We start from the raw sequence: 22,382 nt of genomic DNA on the forward strand, positions 1-22,382 counted from the left end.
AACAACATGTCCCAGGCAACGCAGCTTATGGTCTCAGCACCAAGGCGTCCCGTTCATTCTGACACCAAAGTGTCGAACTTGCGTTTTGCGGCTGCAGCCACCACTTCCAGCATAAAGCGGCCACGGGCTTCATATCAGGTTGAACTCACCCGTTGCTCGCTCCGGGTTCGCTTCCCTTGACGTAGTTTGCCGTCTTCAGCGCCTGCGCCGTCTTCTCCACAGGTGGTACTTTTACCGCATTGTCTGGGGCGAAGCACATGACACGCACGCAAATCCGGCCGCTGGTCCATCTTCCGGCCAAACCCGAGCAAACTGTCAAACGCACAGGCTGACCTCCCGAATGCTTCACGAACATCTCGCCGACAATTCTTGAGTAACTTTTCAAGCCTGGTGCCTACGCCATCACTCTCATATATCTACACCCCTCGCCTGTTTAGAAAGCAGCCAGGCTGAACCACCTTATCTTGTTTCTCCTGCAAGGCGGTCTTCCTGAACTGTTGACCTTAACTTACCGGCCTTTACGTACCTATTCAGAGGTTACATATTTAAAGGTTACCATTACCTAAGTAAAGCAGCATTATCGATATTCGCAAACACAATCAACTGTTTCAGGGACGAATTCATGAATTAGAAGGCCAGAGTAGTAGAAATAATTGAGTGTTTCATGGCATCGCGGAGGATGACAATGACCACGAAACATGGGATCAAACGGAAAAAAAACTTCTTAGCGCCCTGTCAATAAATGTAGACCCCGAAGTCTCGCCTAAAGAAAAGGGTAGAATTTCAAAACCAGAGAAAAATTGTCAAATGCAAAAAAAAAGAACAACAGAGAGGCCGGATCCCCATATTTTAAGTTAAATTACAACAATTGGTCGTGAACGACAGATACTCCTTGTACGACACTGTCAACGATAAAAGATTTCAGATTAACTCAGAACGCACCAAGCCGATAACCCAATATGTGCCTTCGTCTTTCCCCGCTGCATCGAGTCCTGGTACCGAGGGGTAGTGACCGTTGTCTGAGCCTAGGGGAAACGTGTTTTATTTACTAATATCCGAAGTGTCATCAACAGACGTAGGGAACTTTGCTCTGCCATAAGTGCGTGTTGCGCTGACATCATCGTGTTTAGTGAATCGTGTTAACACCGTTCACCCTGTTCTTTCGGCGTTCCCGAAAACATCTGCCTAGGTCCGCTGCTTTTTCTAAATTTATCAATTACTTCCCTATTGAAAAAACTCTGCGTGAGTTTGCACGAGAACAGTGATTTTTGTACGATCACGTTCATTTTGCACACAAATGCGCAGAAATTGTGCGTTACCTGTACGCATTCTGTGCGTCCTGTGTGTACATATGCGCGTACTGTGAGCTGATAGACGTTCACGCACACTCTTTGCGTGTAAAAAATCGTGGACTCTCGTGGAGAACTCTCTGTACGTGGACATCTGCGTGCTGAGAGGGGCTTGCCGAAGCTGTGCGTGCTTATGTGCGTACTGAGCAAGCTCAGTGAGGCTGCGTGTGGCCATGTGTGCGTTTGCTTGCTTAGTAGCAACTTGTCGAGACTGTAAAGGCCCATTTAGGGTGAAAGCAAACAAAGTTCGAGCATTCAGTTAATGATTACTTCTCAATAATGAGCAATAAGCTCACGTTTTGCTGTTTTATAATTTTCGTCTTGGCGTAAGTACCCATTAATCATTTTCAACTTCAGCAAACAAATAACTAAAAAATTATCTTTTAGTGCAAAATGGTTTCCTTCGATACTGCAGGGACCTGTACATGACAACATGCACACTGAGCAAGAGCTTGTCAACATTGCAAGTTTGTAGTAAAATAATGTAAAAAACAAGCTGCTAATGACTCTTACAGCATCCTTCAGTTCTTCCTTTAACCAATTCTGAAAGTTACAGATATCTTATAGATGCATGATGAAAGCCATCCAGAGCACTTATGTTGTTGCCCGTCATGCAGACAGCCATATTTCGAAATCAGAAGCAACACAACCATTTGTTGCTTGCACTCGAAAGGAGTCAATCAATGGAATAACTCTGAAAGGGCAACAGTGTTTGTTAGGTGCAACAAACAAGCTTGGGGATATAATCAGGTTCAATCAAACATGACGTGCAGAAAGCGAATTGTGAGCTGTAACAGGAATGTTACGAGGCAATTTCCAAAACCATTTCCAAAGCAATTTCCAAAGTCATTAGCATAAATTTACATACACGTAAAAAGGCCATGTAAGCCTACACGAAAAGGCAGTTTTGAATTCACAGTTGGTGTCAAAAGTTCAGAAATTAGTGCCCTCTCTCAAATTCAGTGACAAATCACAGATCGATTAATTAATTCCCAGTATGGCTCCAGAACAAATCCAATGAATCTCAAATGTGCGAAGTATATATACCACACATGTTGCCTGATTAGCACCAGCATTGCATGATGCATGACGAAGTATCACACTCTTCATTCTTCTTCAATCTGTTTTGAAATTTGCACTACCACAAAGACCATCTGGATGCGCTATTATTCCGTCATATTGCTGAGTGTCACATTCGGAGACCAAGAGCAACACAACAGTGTGCTGCACATGAGCGGATATAATGCACTGGGACAACTGTGCACAGTAAGGAACGCTTGTAAGGCGTCAGGTATTTGCTTGGGGAATGTAATCGAGTTCAGTCATGTTTCATGTGTAGAAAGGAAGATAAAAGTTGTAGCAGAACTATGAAATCCAACATCCAATACTGAACTTCCCCAGGTGATCTACACACACATAAAAAGCACGAAAGGATAAGCTCAGCTGTACTGTTAAGTTTGATGCCCTTTGAGGTTTGACTTGCGCGTCTGATGCAACCATCAGATACCATTTTGAAGTTACCAGAATGCCCAAAACAACTTTGTTGAACTGTTCTACTCTAAACTGAAATACTTTTCCTTAAAACATTTTTTTTGCGACATGCTGTGTAGCTAATTATAAAATAAAGAAAAGAAGCTGATAAAATTTTCTCATCTCAAACGTACTGATAAGTACACAAATCTGAGTGCTTTCAAGAGAGGTGACGCACCCGGTATTCAGTGTCCAGAAGCATACATAATGCTGCAGAATCCTATAGCAAGAAAATTTCTTTTAGTTGACAGATGGCTATGTCTGGTTACAAAGTCAATACCAAGTAAGGCACATATCCTAACCTGCAATTACAGGAAGCTGCACGTGCTTCATAGGCTGTAACTCCGCCAATAACTACTACATATTTCCCACCTCTAGCACGAGTGCGGAATCAATATACAGCATGGAAACAGCAGTTTTGTTGCTTTAGCTTCTTTACTATGCTGTTTAGGCAAGGGACGATTTGAAATATTTGCATGGGCAGTTCTCGATTGAAGTAACGTAAAAAACATCCGCACTCCTTTCTGCTGAAGCGACTGGTGGACCACTTTTGCATGTCGCATCTCGTATGACTTGCTAAGGGTCCAGACTGACACACGCACTTCGTCAAACCTTCACACAAAACACTCTTCGCTTTTGCTATAAGCTCCGGCCACAGGCAGTAAGTGTCCCGTCACCGTTCACATCGCAAAAGAAGGCAGCGCTCGCAGGCGGTCAGTTTGAGCTGACAGCGACAGGTGTTGCAGGCACACCGCCGACTAAGTTTCCAAGGAAGCCACACTGTAGAAGGGCGCCGTCTTGTAATCGAAACACACCACAGAAACAATGGCCACTGTCGCTGCTTATGAGCCAGGCATTTTTGCAACGAAGTTAGCAGTGCAATAGGCCGAAAGGTTCGACTCATCAAACGACGGCACCGCACTGCTGACCTCATTATCGTTGTCGACCAGACATCCATAGCACATATGCCCCGACGGATCGCTTAATTGGGAGCTGCTACTACTCTTGGATGAGAGCGCGCCCACCGGCAGCACACACCGGTAATCCTCCTTCTTTTGCGATTCCAGCACAGTAACAGCGGCGCGCAAGACAGCCCAGCAGCAGCACGAGAAAACAAGCGAAGCTCACGGCGGTGATCTCAGAAACCATGCCGCATGTCGGATAGGCTTTGGATTTGACGAGCTAGACCATGCCCACTCACGCACGCACGCACGCACGAATGTACCGACACGCATATTAATGCGTCCATGCGTCACAAATTTCTCAAGTTTTTAATGCTAATATGTGCACAAGAACTTAATTATTTTTGTAACGAAAGTTTCATTTGGTTTTAGTTCTTTGCTATCGCACTGCCCAAAAGCATAGAGCCCGAAAGAGACGACCTGGAGGAATGCCTGGAGGCGATGCCTTTCTAAACGGGTCTAAGGAAGCCGGAACTGGCCGAAGCGCTAGCCAACGAACGCAGCGTATGGGGAGGGACAGCATGGCGGTCAGCGTTACTACGTTTGTCGTGGTCCTTTGTGGTGCCGAGGGCGTGAACGATCGCTGGCATGAGCATTTGTCACTCTTCCGATATGTGATGTGCCGACAGCAGTGAAATTCGCTGGTGCGATGTACGAAAACGTGGTAAGGTGCTGAGTAAACCTGTGTTTATAGCGTGCGTCAGCGGGCTCGACGGATAGCGCGTCGTCCTTTGCGCGCCTTCACTGGAAACGCTATGCTGACGGTGGGGCTCATTTCCTCCATGGCGGAGCAGCTGGTGGGAGACCACTACCCGGGTGACATCTCGCATCTTGGGGGTAAGTTAATTTTCTTCGAACCTGTTCATTATTTCAAAGCCTTTGCGCACAACTGGCCACGTCAACACAGCTAGTACAGAGACGCGAAGACGCAGTGCGTATCGCGGCAGCACGCAGCGCTGAAAGGTTGTTTGCTGGCGGCACACGGGCATGAATGCGCGTGTAGTGTCAGTGGTCACACGTTCATGGTCAGTATGCCATGCAAATATGCACAGCTGATCCGAACGCGGGGTGCACGATATCGGCGCCGTACTGCCGCCGTACTGCCATTCATCTCTCGCCGAGAATGGAATATGTGCCCACCAATAGATCTTCGGCCCGGGCTTTACATTCTCGCCGCATGTTACGCTGTAATTGAAGTAACAGCGCTCGAGCAGTTTAACTACGTAGACTGCGATTCAGCTGTATGCGTTTGGATTGAGCTTCCTCCTCTTTCACTTGTATTTCACTTGTACTTTTATAAATTGTGTATTTAAGGTACGAAGCTCCATATGATCCAGCTGCGTTCGTACTTATAGCCGAGCCAGTGTAGTCGAGCCTTGAATAGCAGAACGGTGAGATAAAAACAAATTGCTCTGAAGTTTTTCGCCTCTATTTTGGCATTCGCTTTTTCATACTTTGGCTCGGAGCTGAAATGGTACAAACAACTGCAAAATGCACACAGGTGCCCTAGCTCCATTTGCCCTAAATCCCGAAGTTGCAGTGAAATTTAAGGGTAATTGAGCCTTTAATATGTACGAAGAATAAACTTGATTGTTTCATGATTATAACCAATGGCGCAAATAAATCTGACTTTGACTTAAATATGCTGAGGTACCTCTCCAATACCTTATTTGATGTTAAAGGAAAAAGTGTGGTTTTTCTGCAATTGGCACTATTAATTCATCATACCTGTGAGAATGTGAAATCATTGCTAATCATGCCAGATTTCAAATTGAGGGACGCATGCAGAATTTGAAGCAAACCAGCCTTCTACTGAAAATATCGTTCTGCTGTGGTCTGTTCTTTTGAATCGTGGCATGTATTGTAGAAACGATGCTGGATATCGATATGCAAGTGATGTCTCGTCTGAGGCTAGCTTGTGAATGACTGCCGTGGTTATGAATTTCTTGTTGCCTGGCCCACTTCGAAATGTGGTTAAACAGTTGTGTTCCATTCTGCGACCGGCTCCTTTTTGTGCCTTGCACTTTGCCTTACATGCTTGATTCTAGTCCATTTTTTGCACTGTGCTGCTGTTAAATGTGTCTTTTTACCTTGCAGCAATCTCCACATAGCTTTACCAGCAATGCCTCTTCCAAGCTCTCCAGTATGGCTGTGCCAGCCTTTCACTTGGTGCTAGGATGCCCAGCAAGCAAGCAGGCTTTTGAGGTAAGCACTGAAGACATCTTCCGACACAAGTAGCTTTTATTTTCCTAGTCCACTGCTACTTGTGTGACCCCTCGTTATGTTGATTTTGGCAAGTTAGGTTGCCTATTAAGGGCTCTCTTTTGTTTTTCACCTGCTGCTGTGGCCTACTGCATTGGTGTTCGGCTACTGAGCCCAAAGACGCGGCATTGAATTGTGGTGGCTTCGTTTCGACAAGGCGAAATGCATATTTGCTCGTGTGTTATGCAATGTCAGTGCATGTTAAAGAATCTTTGGTGGTCGAAATTTATGCACAGCCCTCCTCTATGAATGGAGCTATGGTTCAACTTTGAGGCATTAAAGGGACACTGATGGCAAGCTGAAGTTGACCTGTGATGATGAAGTTCCGCATCCTAACCACAAAGACGACACTTTTTCTGAAAGTGGAGCTTTATAAGCCAGAGAAAGCAAAACATAATATTTTCATCAGCACCGGCTGATTTCGGAAGTAAATTGCGATGCGCTGACTCCGTTTTTTTTTTTGGCACAGATTCCAGAGGCTAGGCTGAACTGCCATTCACCTCAGAACGGTTATCATGGAGTCCTTTGTGTAGACTTCATGAGTTCAAATCGAGTGGCGGGAAAATTTTTAAATGTAATTTTTGCGCCAATCATTGTGTTGATGGCCTTTGCACTGCTGTTAAAAACCGGGATAGCAGTATGGTATCCCATAAAACTAGGTTCAGGACTTGCAGGAAGTGGTTTATCACATTCCGCTAGCTTGTGCAAGAAACTACTTCAGGGATATGTGCAGGTGTCTTTAATGTGTTCCTGAGTGAGCACTAACTCGTTAGGGGGAAGGCAGCTTCTAATCTGGCACTACAGTGCCAATGTCGTGAGTGTAAATCATAAGATGACCCATCAGTATGTACGCCTGATTTCTGTGACACTTCAGTGGTGTATAGAAGTGGTAAACAAATCTGTAAGGTATTTGATGCATATCTCCAAGGCAACGGCTGTATGAGTAGCGAAGCCATTAGTCAATCTTCAACGGAAAGAATTTTCTCTTTTAGATGACGTGCTTGTATATCAGTGACAGTTATTTGTTGTCCTGCCTTTCGCTGGTGTGAGTCATGTGTGGCGCATCTTCATGCGAGCCTTCTTTTCCTTTACAAAAAATTCAATTGATAGTCCAACCTGTTTTCTTCTCTTTTCCTGTGTTGCATCTTTTGGCTGGTTTTAAATCTGTAACTGAGCTCAGACCGTGATAATTACAGCCGGTAAACAGGGCTACTGAATGTGAGCTTGGCATACATGCGTACTGTATGTGTGAAAGTGCAGTTTACAATATTCAGAAATGCTTGATAGCCTTACAAGAATCTAAAATTTTGTTGGAATTCCTATTTGTTCTCTGTTCAAGTGTCGAGAGTTTTTCCGCTTCATCGTGTGATTAGAGCCACTTTGGTACTTAAGCTGAAATCTTTTCTTTAGCCTGCATGTTTATCACTTTTGGGACAGAAACGTGGAGGCTAATGAAGAGAGTTCAGCTTAAAAGAGTATAGACACCTAATCTTGGTGGCATGTTTTCTTCTCTATAATGGTGCGGAAGACACTACTGTGCATGAATCACCATCTGGTATTCGTGTGAGACCGCTAAATAATTTATAATCAACTTTTTCTGCCATCCTGTTTCGGTGAACAATTTGACTATGGCTATGACATCAAAGAGAGCTTATAGGTCACGTGAGGCGTGGAAAAACTGCACTTATAATCGCTGCTTCATCGTTTTAATTCGCTACAGCGCTGACGCCAGCATTCCTTAAGAGCCAGAAGTACCAATTGTATTGCAGTTTTTCATGCCTCACGTGACCAATAACCTCGCTTTGAAGTCACAGCCATCATTCAGCTGTCGAAACCGAAACAAATACAGCAGGAGAAAGAAATTTGATTATAAATTATTTAGCGGTCATAGGAGGATGCCATGTGGTAATCCGTGTATAATACTTTATGCCTTATTACAAAGGACAGCAAAGTGAGCTATGGAAAGCAACGATAAGGACAGCAAAGTGAGCTATGGAAAGAAAAATGATAAGTCTAACATTAAGAGACCAAAAGGGGGCGGAGTGGGTGAGGGAACAAATGCGGGTTAATGACATGCTACTTGAAATTAAGAGGAAGAAATGGGCCTGGGCGGGGCTTGTAATGGGAAGACAACATAACCGCTGGTCCTTATGGGTAATGGAGTGGATTCCAAAAGAATGCAAGCATAGCAGGGGGCGGCAGAAAGTTAGATGGGCGGATGAGATGAAGAAGTTCGCGGGGATATGGTGGCCACACCTAGCAAAGGACAGGGTTAATGTGGAGACATGGGTGAGTCCTTTGCCCTGCAGTGGGCCTTGTCAGGCTGATGATGATGGTATGTGTCGCACCTGCTGCTTCGTGCTATCAGCTGGCCCATGCTTGGCCGACCAGACTAGCCAAATTTGTGATGTGGGTTTTCTATTGCACCTGCATTTGTGTACACAGAGGACTTGAATGGTAGCAGGCGATGCTGTGCATGTGTTCACGCCACAGCACACATGACCCACACTGAAAGCTTCTCTGCCTTTAGTAAGACAGCTGCGTCAGTCTGGGGCATAACGTATCCCAGTGCTAGAGTATGAGTAAATTGCTCTGGAATTTTAATCTGGTATCAGGTAGCATAGCGCAAAAGAAGGCTAGCGCGGCTGCCTAATATTCTCTTGGGCAGCTGTGTTGGATTTTCAGTGCCTGTTAGTGTAATCCGTGAAAGTTCACTGTAACCCATTCGTTTCGATGTAAATTAGGAAGTCCTTAGAGCCCTGTACTTTTTAATGATAATAACAAGGTAATGCAGTAATTCAATTGTACCTGTTCTCTTTCAACACAGTAAAGTGCTGCTGGGTCGAGATCACAGTTTTACTTTGTAGGTGTGCTCAGGCTGTCATCATCATCAGCAGCAGCAGCAGCAGCAGCAGCCTGACTACACCCACTGCAGGGCAAAGCCTCTCCCATGTCTCTCCAATTTTGTCTGTCCTTTGCCACTTGCGGCCACTGTATCCCCACAAACTTCTTAATCTCATCCACCCACCATTTTTTCCTGTGTGTGTGTCTTCTTCGCCATTCTGAAATTCATTCATACAAATGGATTGATGCACGTAGTGTCAGGTGCGTAATGTGATACCACCAGCTCACCCCAAGCTGTGCTCAGATTTGCCTCATTGCTGCAGGAGCAATAAGGCAGGCTTGAGGCTGAGTGGTGCAAAAACATGATTTTTCAAGAATGTCTTTGTGGAAATTGCAATTAATCATGTGAATTTGCTTTCATTTTAGGAGCTGCACACAAGCTGTGCGCCTTTCCATGCTGATCATGCTGGCCAGGTACGCTTATGGTTACATTGCTAGGTTGTTTTCATAATGGCAGTTGTGGATTTCTGTGTGGTTTTAAAACATAAATTGTATAAGTATTTGCCCTGCCACAAAAGTATAGTGGTGCATTCAAGGCCAGTGTTACAAAGGGATGTTTTGATTGCTGCAAGAACTTGAAGGCCCCTGTGTGGTCACTGTGGAAGGCCCCCTCCCTACTTAGGAATTGCTATTTGGGTTACTCAGTCATTTGGCAGAGGAATAGTGTATAGAGATAAGAGATGGAAGAATGCTTCCAACTAAAGAAAAAAATCCAGCAAGCAGTCATAGAAGCAGAAGTACAAAAATGGCAAGGCTTTCTCTAATTTACATCGAATCTTTTTCACTTAGACTTCTTATTGCATAGAACGGCTGATGCTTGGCTTACACACATATTTTCTTTAGGTATGCAGTAGGTCTCACATTCTTGTATGATATGGTCACGGTGCCAAAAAATGATGGTGGTGTTAGAAAACTCGGAATATAGAGGAATTTTATTGCTGACCTTATGGAGAACTATGGTAGCTGTGCAGTCGTTATAAATATCTTCCAATATTTTCACATAACACTCTTCTACACCCTGATTCCACAATGCCTGCATGACAGCTGTGGTTCCACCGAGTCAATTGCTGTCTGGTAGTCAATGAAGGCTATATATTAGGGTTGGTTATATTCTGCCCATTTCTCTATCACCTGATTGATTGCATGAATGTGGTCTCTTGTTGAGTATCCTTTACGAAAGCCTGCCTGATCATTTGGTTGATTGAATTCGAAGGTTGTCCTGACTCTATTAGTGATTACCTTAGTAAATACCTTGTAGACAATGGATAGTAAGCTGATCGGTCTGTAAATCTTCAAGTCCTTGACATCTTCTTTCTTATGAGTTAAAATAATGTTCGCATTCTTCCAAGCTCCTGATACGCTCGTGGTCACGAGGCAAGCGTGTACAGGGTGGCTAGTTTCTCTAGCACAATCTCTCCTCCGTCCTTCAACAAATCTGCTGTTACCTGATCCTCACCAGCTGCTTTACCCCTTTGCATTGCTCCTGAGGCTTTCTTTACTTCCTCCCTCTTTACTGGCGGGATGTCCCATTGCTATGCTCTACTGCCTCTCTCCGTAACGTTGTGATTACATTCACTACTGTAGCGATTTGTGCAGAACTCTTCGGCTACTTTAACTATCTTATCCATATTGCTTATGACATTGCCCTCTTTGTCTTTTAGCGCATAAATCTGGTTTTTACCTGTGATTAGTTTTCTCTTCACTGATTTTAGGCTACCTCCATGCTTTAGAGCATGCTAGGTTTTCTCCATGTTAAACTTTCTTATGTTGGCTACCTTGCACTTATAAATAACTTCGATAGCTCTCCTAGTTCTATTCTATCTCTGAAGTTAGACGTCCTCATGCTTTGGCGTTTCTTCATCAGACCTTTCGTCTCCTGAGATACCTTGCAGGTATCCTCTCGAATGATCTGACCACCTACTTCTGCAGCACGCTCCAATGAATTTAAATATGTATTTAAAGATAACAGTTAAGGTGGGAGATTGAGCTTCGAGATTTGCACTTCATCTTGGGAGTTATGCCACTGCTACACAGAATACTTGATCGCCGTAGAGATATTTCATCATCTCGCACCAAGCTGCTGTGGCGCCACTGTCACAGTTGATAATTTTGCTGGGAAGCTGTTGTAGTGCTCACACAGTTTTGAAAAGGTGGTATTCATTGTATTTGTGCTATTGGCAACAGTGATAATATGCTTGCTGCAGTGTTTTGTGGCTAGCCTTCTTTTTTTTTTAGTGAAATAAGTTGTACATTTCATGTTGAGTATTCTTTCAGCGATTAAATTGCTTTGATTTTATTCCTTAGTGTATAGTTGCGAGTGCTCCATGTCTGAGTGCAAATTTCTACCACTGAAAAGCCTTCAAAATCTTAATAGATGTCCACACTGTTCTAGGGACTCAGTGGCTATTGGAAATGCCCATTTGGCTGTATTCAAGTGCCGTTGAGTTAATAGCCATTTGAAAGCCTTCAAAATGCCTGTGTGACACGGTTATTAGATTTTGTGCAGGTTTGATGCTGAGCAGTCTGCGTGCTTGAGTCGGGTTTTCCAGTGTCTGTATTTCAAACCTGAAACTTTTCGAAATCATCATTGGTTCATTAATGGAAGAAGTACTTGTGCCCTTTTCTGGAATTCCCAGAAAACAGATTAACTGAATTTTTTTGCATATACTCCTACCTTTTTGCAGGTGCTGCATAGTGAGAACCTGTATCAAGACGCCAACCTGCTGGACTTGGAGAAACTGAAGAAATTGTTTAGCCACTGTGTGGCACCCATCATGAGGGATGTGGCATTAATAAAGCCAGTTAAGGTGACCTTATCTATGTCCTTTTGCAAGCATGCTACACACATGAGAGCCATCCCACGAAGCACCGTTTCTGCAAAGCTTGTTATCTCACAACATGCATGCTGAATGAGGCAGTGACAGACAGATGAGGAGGCCTTAATGCAGTACATTAGCGTACCGTGTTGAGCAGTGATGTAGGAGCCTTGCAGCCATGCAAGGTATTATCGGTATCATGATGGTAACTCCATTAGACACTGTCTAGTGCTCTGTGAGCCAGACTCGGCTCTTGAACATTCTGGGACTCACCCTTGGCTCTCGGACATTCTGGAAGCCTCACCCGGCTTGCGCATATTACGCGAGGATTTCTCCTGCTGTACGAGCCTTACGCGGCTTGCGCACTTATGTGAGAGATGTCTCGCGTTTGCGAGCTTGCTCGGCTTGCGCAAATTATGTGAAATATGTCTCGCGTTCTGCGACCTCGTTCAATCGTCGCATTTTGCGTGGCAATAAACACGCAAAGATAGGCACGCAGAATTCACGCTCAATATTTTCAATAGGGTTATGCATTAATCTTTCTTCTTCCGTACATCTTTTTGCTAATGGCTGCTTTCTTTTTCAGGAAATAACAAACGATCGTGACAAGCACATCATCCAGACTGACCTTAACGCTATATTATCACGATGTAAAACTTGAAAAATGACACTGAATGCAGAAAAGTGCGAACCTATGAGCATTTCTACTGTTAATAGTGATTTGCCCGTATATAGCCTTAATTGTGTTTACTTGAACCAGTTGAAAGATATAAGTACCTCGGAATTCATAACACGTCTAACCTTAGCTTGTACGCGCACATTGAGTTCATCCCTAAAAAATTTAATCGCATGCACTTATATCTGAGACGTACATTTTACGCAGCCCAAGCTAACATCAGACTTCTAATCTATACCACACTCGTATTCTTACAACAAGAACATGCTTCATCAACAATATGCTTCAGCACACGGCGTAATGAAGACGAAGTGGTGGGCGCGCGTTAGTTAGAACGCGCGGGAACTTATCCACGGCCGGACGCTGCCACCGCCGCTCCACTGCTCTCCCTTCTTCGCAAGTCTCCTTATAAATGTGGCCGTGGTCGCCTTCTAGGCAACCTCCAAAACATTAAGGTGTCAAACTAAAGGCATTCAGATCTTTTAGGTACTAATGCCGGAACTTCGGTTACAATATCTGCTTGATCCATGGCGGAATTTGTGTAAGTACGTGCTACAGCAATGTTCCGCAGCGGCAGTTGTCAAAATTTGATGGCAATATTCACCTCAAATATGGTCCAGAAACCATCAACTATGCAGCAGTTTTGAGGTAATTTGTGTTATCATAACAGAGAAGACGAAATATTAGTCAATGATACTGCAAACTGGTTCGATAAGTTACCGTCTTCAATGTATGAAATTGCTCAGCTTGCGGACTTGTAGTTTGTCTTCAGAGATTAACAGTCCCAGAAAAAGGCGGTTTCATTTTCTGCTGTGTTACACAATGCATCTTTGCGGTTCGGCTTCCTCTGGGCGCAGCCTGGTGCTCTTTACGGTGATGTGCATCGCGCTGCTGTTTCACCAATATGCGATGAACCATGACGGCCATTATTGGGATAGCGTTAAAGAGTTTGGGCCGCATAAAATCCGTCGTCGGCGTCGGTGTCGTTGGACAAGCACGAAAAATCCACTAAACATTCGCAGAGAAGCAACTTAGCAGGCAGGTGGGACCTAGGTCCCGTAACCTTCTGGCGTAATCAAAACTTGCCCAAAGGATTGCGAACAAACTGTGCACAGTGTCCGGCGGCCGTCAAACTTATCATTGCTCGGTCCGGTTGCAGCGAATGCGATCGAACGGCAGTGGGACATCGCTTCACAGCTACACCACTCATACAGGAGTGCTAGGGGGATTCCCAGGGACCTATGAATGTTAATCAGAGAATGACCAATTCTGCATATACGAGCTATAAGCCATTAAGCTATCGCGTCCTCTCCAATGTTTTAATGGCACGTTAGCGACTCAGAGCCTATTCAAAAGTCCGATACAATTTACTACATTTCGCTTTCTTTAGTGCCTACATATATGATGGACTGCCTAAACTGGTATAGTGTGGGGTATTCTTTCTGAGCAAACAATACCCTAAATAAAATTTTGCTCATAATTATCATGCTAGTTATTTACGCACGTGTTTTCTTTAATGCAATTAAGAGCGGCATTCATTTATTTATTTATTTATTACCTCAAAGGCCCCGGTTGTGGGGCATTACATTCTGGAGCATTCTACTTCAGTTAACCTTGTAACATTTTTCATAATCAGCTCAGGCCGACAGCCTCAGTACCCTCTGTCTGCTTTAAATGCTTAACAAACACTGAGAAAAGGAAGGAACGTATGTACCACTTAGAGGACAGGAGAAGCTAATAAAAAATAACTTATACGGGAACAAGGAAGATCAATTATAATTTCCTGAAGAAACTTAGAGCGCAGAATAAGTAAATTCTTGGGTCCAAATAAAATAATTTTCCTTCATGGCATGGGGCATCTGGGTGTGTTTCTGTAAAAAGGATAGATACGTTTTCATCGCGCTTATAGGGTGCCGTTGCAGTCAGACGGAAAAGTGAAAAGTAAAAAATTTGATCCTCGCTTTTTTAGTTAATTCGCTTTTTCTTGACATTGAGAGCAAAAGCAAAGGGGCCATAATCAGTCGCAGCATTCAAATTACATCGCTGAAAATCGTTTTGCAGCTTTCAAAAAGCGGTGATCTTTTCCCTCACAGGCCTTCAGTTTAGATCGAACTAGCCGCCCTCATTAGGCATAGCAAGTGCAAACAATACGATGGCATCCAAAAGTGTTTCCCTGGTTGTCAGGCTACCATTTTACTTCTGATGGACACGAACTGGAACCGGAAAGAAACCACTCAGTTGGCCATCAAGCATTTTGCTGCTATTGCCTCCAGAAATTGGCTGTTTGTATATTTTCCGTTTTTCATTTGAGGTCATCATCATTATAATCATCATCAGCCACAGCATGCGTGCTTCCACTAAAGGACAAAGCGGCACCCATGTTTCTTCACTTTACTCAGTCGTGCCAGCCGCGCCCACCGACTCCTCGATGACTTCATAGCCTCATCTGACCACCTAACTTTCTGCCATTCCTGCTAGCGTTAGCTTCAATTGGGATTCAGTCCATTGCCTTTAACGATTATCGAATATCTCTCCCTCCTATTATGTGCCCCATCAAAGCTGACTTCTTGAATTCGGATGGAATCTCATTTACCCACGTTTGTTCTCAGTCCCATTCTTTTTCTTGCTTTCTCTCGCCGTTATACCTAACATTTTCGTTGACACAGGCTTCTGCTTTGTCCTGAATTGAAGTTCAACCATTTTCGCTACAGTCCATATTTGTACCCTACGGATGAATACAGGTGAAATCCTGGTGTTATATTATTTTCTCTTGAGAAATACCCAGCTATTTCGTGGTCATTACCCGTAATTTATCTTACCAGTTCCAGCACCTTGCCGCCAACATAACCTCCTGTTCGCTTATGAGGGTGTGGAGAATTTTTTCAGTTTTCTGCTTATTAATTATTAGACTAATTATTAATCAAGCTTGGCAATTCATCTACTCAGTGATTAGCAGCACAATAAAAGGAGAGAATCGCATATTACGGAGGAATTTTTCATTATCTCTATTTCTTAAATGCTCTAAATCTAGGTCTCTGAATACTTCTTGTAAACAGGCAGTGAAGAGCGTTAGAGAGACCGTGTCTCCGTGCCTGGCCCACTTAATTATTGGAATTTTATTGCTGTCTTTATACGCGACTGTGATGGATGTGCTGCGGTTATCGCTATTGTCCAGTATTTTAAGCGAAATTGTTCCGTCTTATGATTACATAGCACCTGTATTACTGCTCATGTTTCAACTGAGTCAAGTGGTTTCTCGCAATCAACGAAGGCCATATATTGGGGTCGGATATATTCTGCTCATTTCCCTATCACCTAATTGTTAATGCGTACAAGGCCTCTAGTCCAATATCATATAACATAACCTCCGTTGTCATTGTTTGATTTAAGTGTAAGACTGCGCTGATTATATTAAACATGCCTCACTAATTACCACGTAGGCAACGGAGAGTTATGTGATCTCTGTATGGTAAAGGCTCATTTGCTTTTGCGATTGGTCAGAAGTTTGTGTTATGTTTTCATTTGCGATATTATCCAGGGATCTCTTCAACACCAAAGCAATTATACAGCAAAGAGAGGGCATACCAGGTTTTCGACGCGACTTTGTGTGCAGTAATGGAGCTGAAAGGCAAAAAGAGGCAGTTATAACTCACAAAAAATTAGAACTCTCTCGTTCAATAATGGTTAACAATGATTTCATTGAAAAAAACAAAACCAGCTTGGCCGAGCAACATAATCACGGATGGCTCTTTACTTTATATAAGATTTCCAAGGGCTGTTTTGCGCCTAGTTTCTGTGTGAATACGTATCCGCCGTTCTATCATGACTGCTTGCAAAAAGTTTCTCGCCAAAGGAGATTGAACTATACTGCGAGTTTAGCGGTGATATGATTGGCCGTCAGTGTCTGGAATGGATTCAGGCTCCTCTGTCGACGTTCCTATACGGCGCGAATCGCAGTTAGTGCATGCCATGTCGCCCAAATACCGACTCTTCTGCCGCACATCGGCCCGTCATTCACCAGAAGTCAATGACACGTGCTCATGCGGACGTTATTTTTGAAAACTGGGCAGCGCATACTGCTCAACGTCTAATGACAATGATGGAGTATAATTCCCTTACATTAGGATTTTAAACTCCATAAACATAGCTTTGGACTCTGGCGGCCCATGTAATGATAATTGTAGTGATCACGGCCTTTCCTGCTCCGCCGCTTTCTATATCTACAGAGCCCAGCTATGAAGTTACGATCGCATTTATCACTCGTCGCAGGCTACTCGCGTCTCAAAAACGTGTTGTAGGGGGCTCTAAAAAGTACGTAGCACCTCAGAAGCCAATTTTTTTGTTGCGTGTTTTTATATCTATCCTATTGATATAGATCTCCTCCAAACATGGAACTGTGTATATCATTATAAATACAGGCGCATACTGCATAAAGTTCATACACAGCAAAGTAGCCGCGCCTTATGCGCTACGCTGATTTTCACGTCAATTCGGACCAATGGCGGGAGTAGTGCTTTATTTCTAGATTATCAAAATCTGTCCCGTGGCTATGGTAGGCTTGATTTTCTGCAAGCACTTGTGCGAAAAGATGATTGCAGGTCTCAAGTGAGAGGTTAAGCAAAACAAGCTTCGTTCCGATGTCCCCTCCCTATATGGTGCGAGCACCATAGCTTTGTGGGAGACGGGCTTAGGATTCGGGCAGTTGCATTTGAAACCATGGGTAGAGCCATTTCTCATGAGGCAGTTCACGGTTGAGGGGCACTGGTAAGAGGTGCGCTCTTTTAAACTTTGTCATACTTTTGGTCATACACTAAATATGTATAAGATTTGTCTAATTTTAATGAGCGTTATATAAGTGAATACACTGGAATCAGTAGGCATTAAGTTCATAGGTCAATAGTTCTTTAAATCTTCAGGGTGCACTTTCTTCTAGATTATAATGATGTTTGTAGTTTTTCTTGCTGCCGGTAAATACAATCTGCTGAAGAACTAGGATTATACCTTTGCATGTTTTTCCTGCATATTTGCTATGCCCACCCTCAAGGCAGCCCCAATTTTTCCATGTTTCGGTGCCGCTTTTCGCTTCTGTTTTCTTATAAAATTACCTTCACTTTCTCTTTCGGGGCCCATGGAGTACTGATGTCATCTTCCCCGATTTTTCATTGCTACAGCATGTATCAGTGGGCGGTTCTACATATGCAATTCTAATTGCTTTACGCATTAAACTATTTCATCTGAAGTGGTAATGACATTGTCCTCCTACCTTCTGACAACATGCATCTGCTTTTTGCCGTCTGTATTATTTCTTATTATGTGCGTGTGGTTAACTTTCCTCCAATTGGTTTATCTAATTCATGTGCCAAAAGTATTTCATGGCCTATCTTTTATTTAACTGAGTTGTCTCCCGAGGAAGCTTGCCAGTACCCTGGATAGCTAACCCACATCGTAATCTGTAGCTAACTAAGGAAATATACAAGTAGGTCCGTAATTGTTGGCTTATAGGCCAGTGCCATCTTGCTTGGTTAAAGCTGAATAGCTAAATTTAAGTCAACTATGGACCTCTTTCACCAGTAGACTAGTCACCAGTAGACTAGGTTGATCTCTCGCCTGTGTTCAATGAATGTCTGTTGTCTTTAGGTTCTCTCGTTTTGTTCATTTTGTTTCCAATTTCTTTTCGTAGGCAATTCCGCTATTGGGGCAGGTAACAAAGGTTATACTCCGCGTTTAATAAAGGTTACGCTGTCAGGCACAAAAGATTCAACAAAAGAAGTCTGCCGTTTGGAGCACTACGTGGTGCTCAGTATCTTCGGTGAGAGGCGCAGTGAATCTCTCAAGCGTATCACAATTTACTCTTTGAACTCCATCAGATTTCCTTCCATGGTATGACAAACGCACGCACGACAGTTATTCTTGCCCAGTTAGTAAGCGCATTCCAAAGTCTGCCTTGGACGTAGGTATGCTATGCATTAGCTTCTAGATCTTTCCCGCATATAGCACAACGGCTTGAGCAAAAAGTATCACAGAGATGTACATGCCATTAAACTAGCCAACACAGATGACCCGTTGTGAGGTGGAATTGATTCTCTGCAGGTGTTCACAGCTTTGCAGATCAGGAAAGTGGTCTGTGGAAGAACGCATACATTCATGTGACAATACACAGAACTGAAAATAAAACTTCTGGCCTTAACAAATAGTACTCCAAAACAGGTGAAAATCAGAAGGCAGCCTTTCTTTGGCCATCAAAGTGTTGACACAACTTGCAATGGCATTTGGGGACAAAGCAACTAACATTAACTTTATGCGCAATTACCATCTTTAGCAAAGTAACAAGGCAAGGGGATGTCACCTCTTGGGCTCTAAATTTGTTTGCGGTTAGGAGACCCCTTCTACTGTCCCTTCCCGTCCTTTTGTATTGGGGGGTGCATCAAGGGTTTTCCTCTACGCCCGAGAATCAAACCCTGATGTCTGTTGCTGTCCCGGATGGCATCATGGTGCCTATAGTTCGGCTACAAGGCAAAATATATTTTTTGAAAGTGTAAAGGCTTACACTTAATATGCGGCTCAATTGGAGCGCTGCCAACTGTCAAGTTTCCTTTTATTGATAAACCAAAAAAAATAAACTTGTGATATGTATTTTGAACGCAGTGTTAAGACAAGCGGTTTTTGTGTTTGATGTGATGATGTTTTTGTGTCGTTTTCTTCTGTCATGAAAAATTTTAGCTGCGTATGTTTTTCACGTTATTACAGGAATATTTTTTAGCAAGAGGATAAATTCAGGGCAGATCGCAAGATCACACTGTTATACAGAAATTGACTTAAAGGCTCGGACTTTGTTTGCGCCGAAGCTCTGCATTTATTTTCACGCTCTTTATGATGGTTCGAATGTGCGGGAGAAAAACATTGATTGCAATATAAGCGTAATGATATGAAACAATGCACTAGAGCATGAAGAAGCAGAGGTGCTCTCATAATTTTTGTGCCCAAAAAGACGCCATACGTAGAAGAAAACTAATAAGTGCTAAGGGCACCGACTCTTCGATGTTTCTTTGGAATCTGTGCTTCGGACTGTTTCCAACTAGCAAAAGGGCTTCTTGAGCTACAAATGTGTGGTGATGGTCTGTGAACCTCAATTCGGTCTGCACTGGTATCCCGTCAAAAATCGCACAGGCAGCTACTGCGAATCGAGCAGTATCATGCCCCCATCAACACGGAAGAAGTGAAAGAGCAACCCCAGGCAACACAAACCGTTGGCCCAATACTGGGAGAAAGTTGGCTATGTCTGGCCCTATATAGGACCAGTGCTGACTTTGTTGTCCCTATATTGGCATCGCCATTTAGTATCATATCCAACAATGATCCTACTTATCCGCTGTTCTCCCAATATTGGCTGTGCCCCTTTATATCATCTCCAACAATGGCCCTAAATATCCGCTGTTGTCCCCATATTGGCAATGCCGCTTCATTACACCTCCAAAGATGGCCCTACTTGTGCGCTGTGGCCTCCATATTGGCAATGCCGTTTCGTTACACCTGCAGTGATGGCCCTACTTTCTCCACTGTAGCCACATAATGGCAATGCCACTACACTAGACCTCCAACGATGGCCCTTCTTGTCTGCTGTTATCCCCATATTTGCAGTGCCACCTGATAACACCTAAAAGCACGCTATTTTCGCTGCATTCGCAATCCAACTCCAAGGCGCATCCAATGATCTCCCTGCTTTTTTCAATGACGATTTTCGTCAAACGTTCTTTTTGATAATCGCGCATGTTTGGTCATTTGCAATTAGTTCCCTTGTTTCATGAACTACAACAGCGTCAAACGCTGATGTCAACTTACTGAAAACAGCGGTGTAAATAAGCCAAGTGATCTAAAAATAAGCAATGGTCAGGTTCATTCCAAAAGGCAACAGTTTTGAAAAGCGGCTTCTTTTATCGCTATGGTATCTGGTGTAGGGGGCAAAGAAACTTTTTGCTTTGAATCTTAATCAGCAGGGCTCAGGAAAAAAAACACAGAAATGATCTTTAGCGTCTGCCTGTAAGCTGCGCACCACTATGTTTCGCTATTTGATCTTCATGCAAGCTCAGTGCTTCGCTGCTACTATAAATAAGACTGGCTGTGTGTAGGCCTAATCTTGGCATGCATGTAGAGCTGTTTGAAAAAGTCTCGGATTGCGCAAATGCCGATGTAGGACCAATATTCGTGCCAATTTCCGCCACTAGGCCGCCGCGGTGGCTCAGTGGCTATGGTGCTCGGCTGCTGGCCCGAAAGTCGCGGGTTCGATCCCGGCCGCGGCGGTTGAATTTCTTTGGAGGAGAAATTCGAGGCCCGTGTACTGTGCGATGTCAGTGCATGTTAAAGAACCCCAGGTGGTCGAAATTTCCGGAGCCCTCCACTACGGCGTCTCTCATAGCCTTAGCCGCTTTGGGACGTTAAACTCCACAAAACCAAACCAAACCAAACCAAATTTCCGGAGCCCTCCACTACGTCGTCTCTCATAGCCTCAGTCGCTTTGGGACGTTAAACCCCATAAACCAACCAACCAATTTCCGCCACTCTTTTGCCACTGTCGACGCAATCAATTTGTGCTGCTTGGGACAGCTATGATGCTAAAGCAAGAAACTTCGTGAAGAGGGCAGAAAATTCAAAAACACAGCGACCCCAGGCTGCCTGTAAAGCCGGGCTGGGCAGCCAAGAAGTTCTGAAGCAGGCATTGATAGAAAATAGGGCCAATTTGCGTCCGAATATAGCTGTTCTCAAGGGAAATTTCTCGCGAGGATCGTGATTGTGCACACGGAGCTTCCTTAGTGATCATTCATAGCAAAGCTGAATAATTCGGTTTTCTGGAGGGTGATCCCACTTTGCCCCGCGCACTGTCTTATTTCGCCCCTTAGCGTTAGGGTTTTTATACTCATCAGAGCGATGCCCAGTCCGCAGCATGTAATGTGTTCTCCTTGTATGTTACATTGTCCAAAACTAAAACTAAAGCAAATCTTTAAAAATAAGTATAGCGAATTGCCTTATAGTTAATACCAGTCTGTCGGCCTACGCTAGGAAATTTAGCCTTCGGTGTACTTATCAATTTTCGAAAAGCACCGCTACCGCATTTCATCTCGCGCTTAAAAATTTAATACTTTTTACGGCGTACACATTGGTTCAAGTAGCTTCTCAACCGCCACGTGGCGAATGTTTCCGAATGAAATGTTTGAAAGCCATCGGCCAGTAATTTAAAAGTGAATTACAGCCGCTTACCCTCATTCAACTGAAAATGCACAGCGATAGAAGGTTCAAGAAATGATTAACACATAACTGACGCCAGGCATGAGGCGACAGCAATCGTGTTTATGTTATGGAAGAGTTACAATGAGCGCTGCTAAACACGATCGTAGTCAGAGATAGCCGCAGTAGTGCAGTAGTGACTGAGCCGATCGTTCCGAGGGCAGTATACTCTGCATCATTGCTTTGGTTTGTTCGTCCGGTGTGAACTCTGTCGCCGAAATTAGCTTTCCCTGGAGGACTGAGGCCACAGCGCTCTATGTTATTGACACTGTTCCTACGCTGGTGCGTTTGTTCGCTGGGAGGCATATGCAACATATAAAGACAGCGACGGCGACGACACCGCGAAAAAGTGAGGACTAAGCTACTAGTGCAAGGTCTAAATTTTAATTTGCGAAATGCATGTTAATCTCCAAAAATAATACCTAGTTCACTGCGTAGGGAAGAAAAATAAGCATTTGTCCCTTCTTAACGCATAGTGTTTTATTGCCTAGCCAATTATACCAAGCTCTGGCGTCCTCGTGGTTGCCGTTTTTTATAATACAGAAGCGTCTTGAGAGTTCAGCTTGATTCAAGTGGATTACAAGCAACCCCTTACCGCTTGCAC

At 43.8% G+C, this 22,382-nt stretch overlaps 1 protein-coding gene across 2 annotated transcripts; it reads left to right on the forward strand.

The window, feature by feature from the left end:
• Positions 1–4,354: 4,354 nt before the first annotated feature.
• On the forward strand, positions 4,355–12,141 carry LOC149369499 (uncharacterized). Of its 2 annotated transcripts, none has more exons than XM_089558865.1 (4): positions 4,355–4,678; positions 5,939–6,046; positions 9,374–9,421; positions 11,692–12,141. In XM_089558865.1, the coding sequence occupies exons 2-4, from the start codon at positions 5,987–5,989 to the stop codon at positions 11,914–11,916; spliced, it is 333 nt and encodes a 110-aa protein (XP_089414991.1). In that variant the 5' UTR covers positions 4,355–4,678; positions 5,939–5,986; the 3' UTR covers positions 11,917–12,141. The 2 variants fall into 2 exon arrangements, with proteins under 2 accessions (XP_089414991.1, XP_089414992.1); XM_089558866.1 differs by having other exon boundaries at positions 5,953–6,046.
• Positions 12,142–22,382: the final 10,241 nt, after the last annotated feature.

This window comes from Amblyomma mixtum, chromosome 1 (assembly GCF_055824585.1).
Source record: "Amblyomma mixtum isolate Tamu chromosome 1, ASM5582458v1, whole genome shotgun sequence".
Classification (NCBI taxonomy): domain Eukaryota; kingdom Metazoa; phylum Arthropoda; class Arachnida; order Ixodida; family Ixodidae; genus Amblyomma; species Amblyomma mixtum.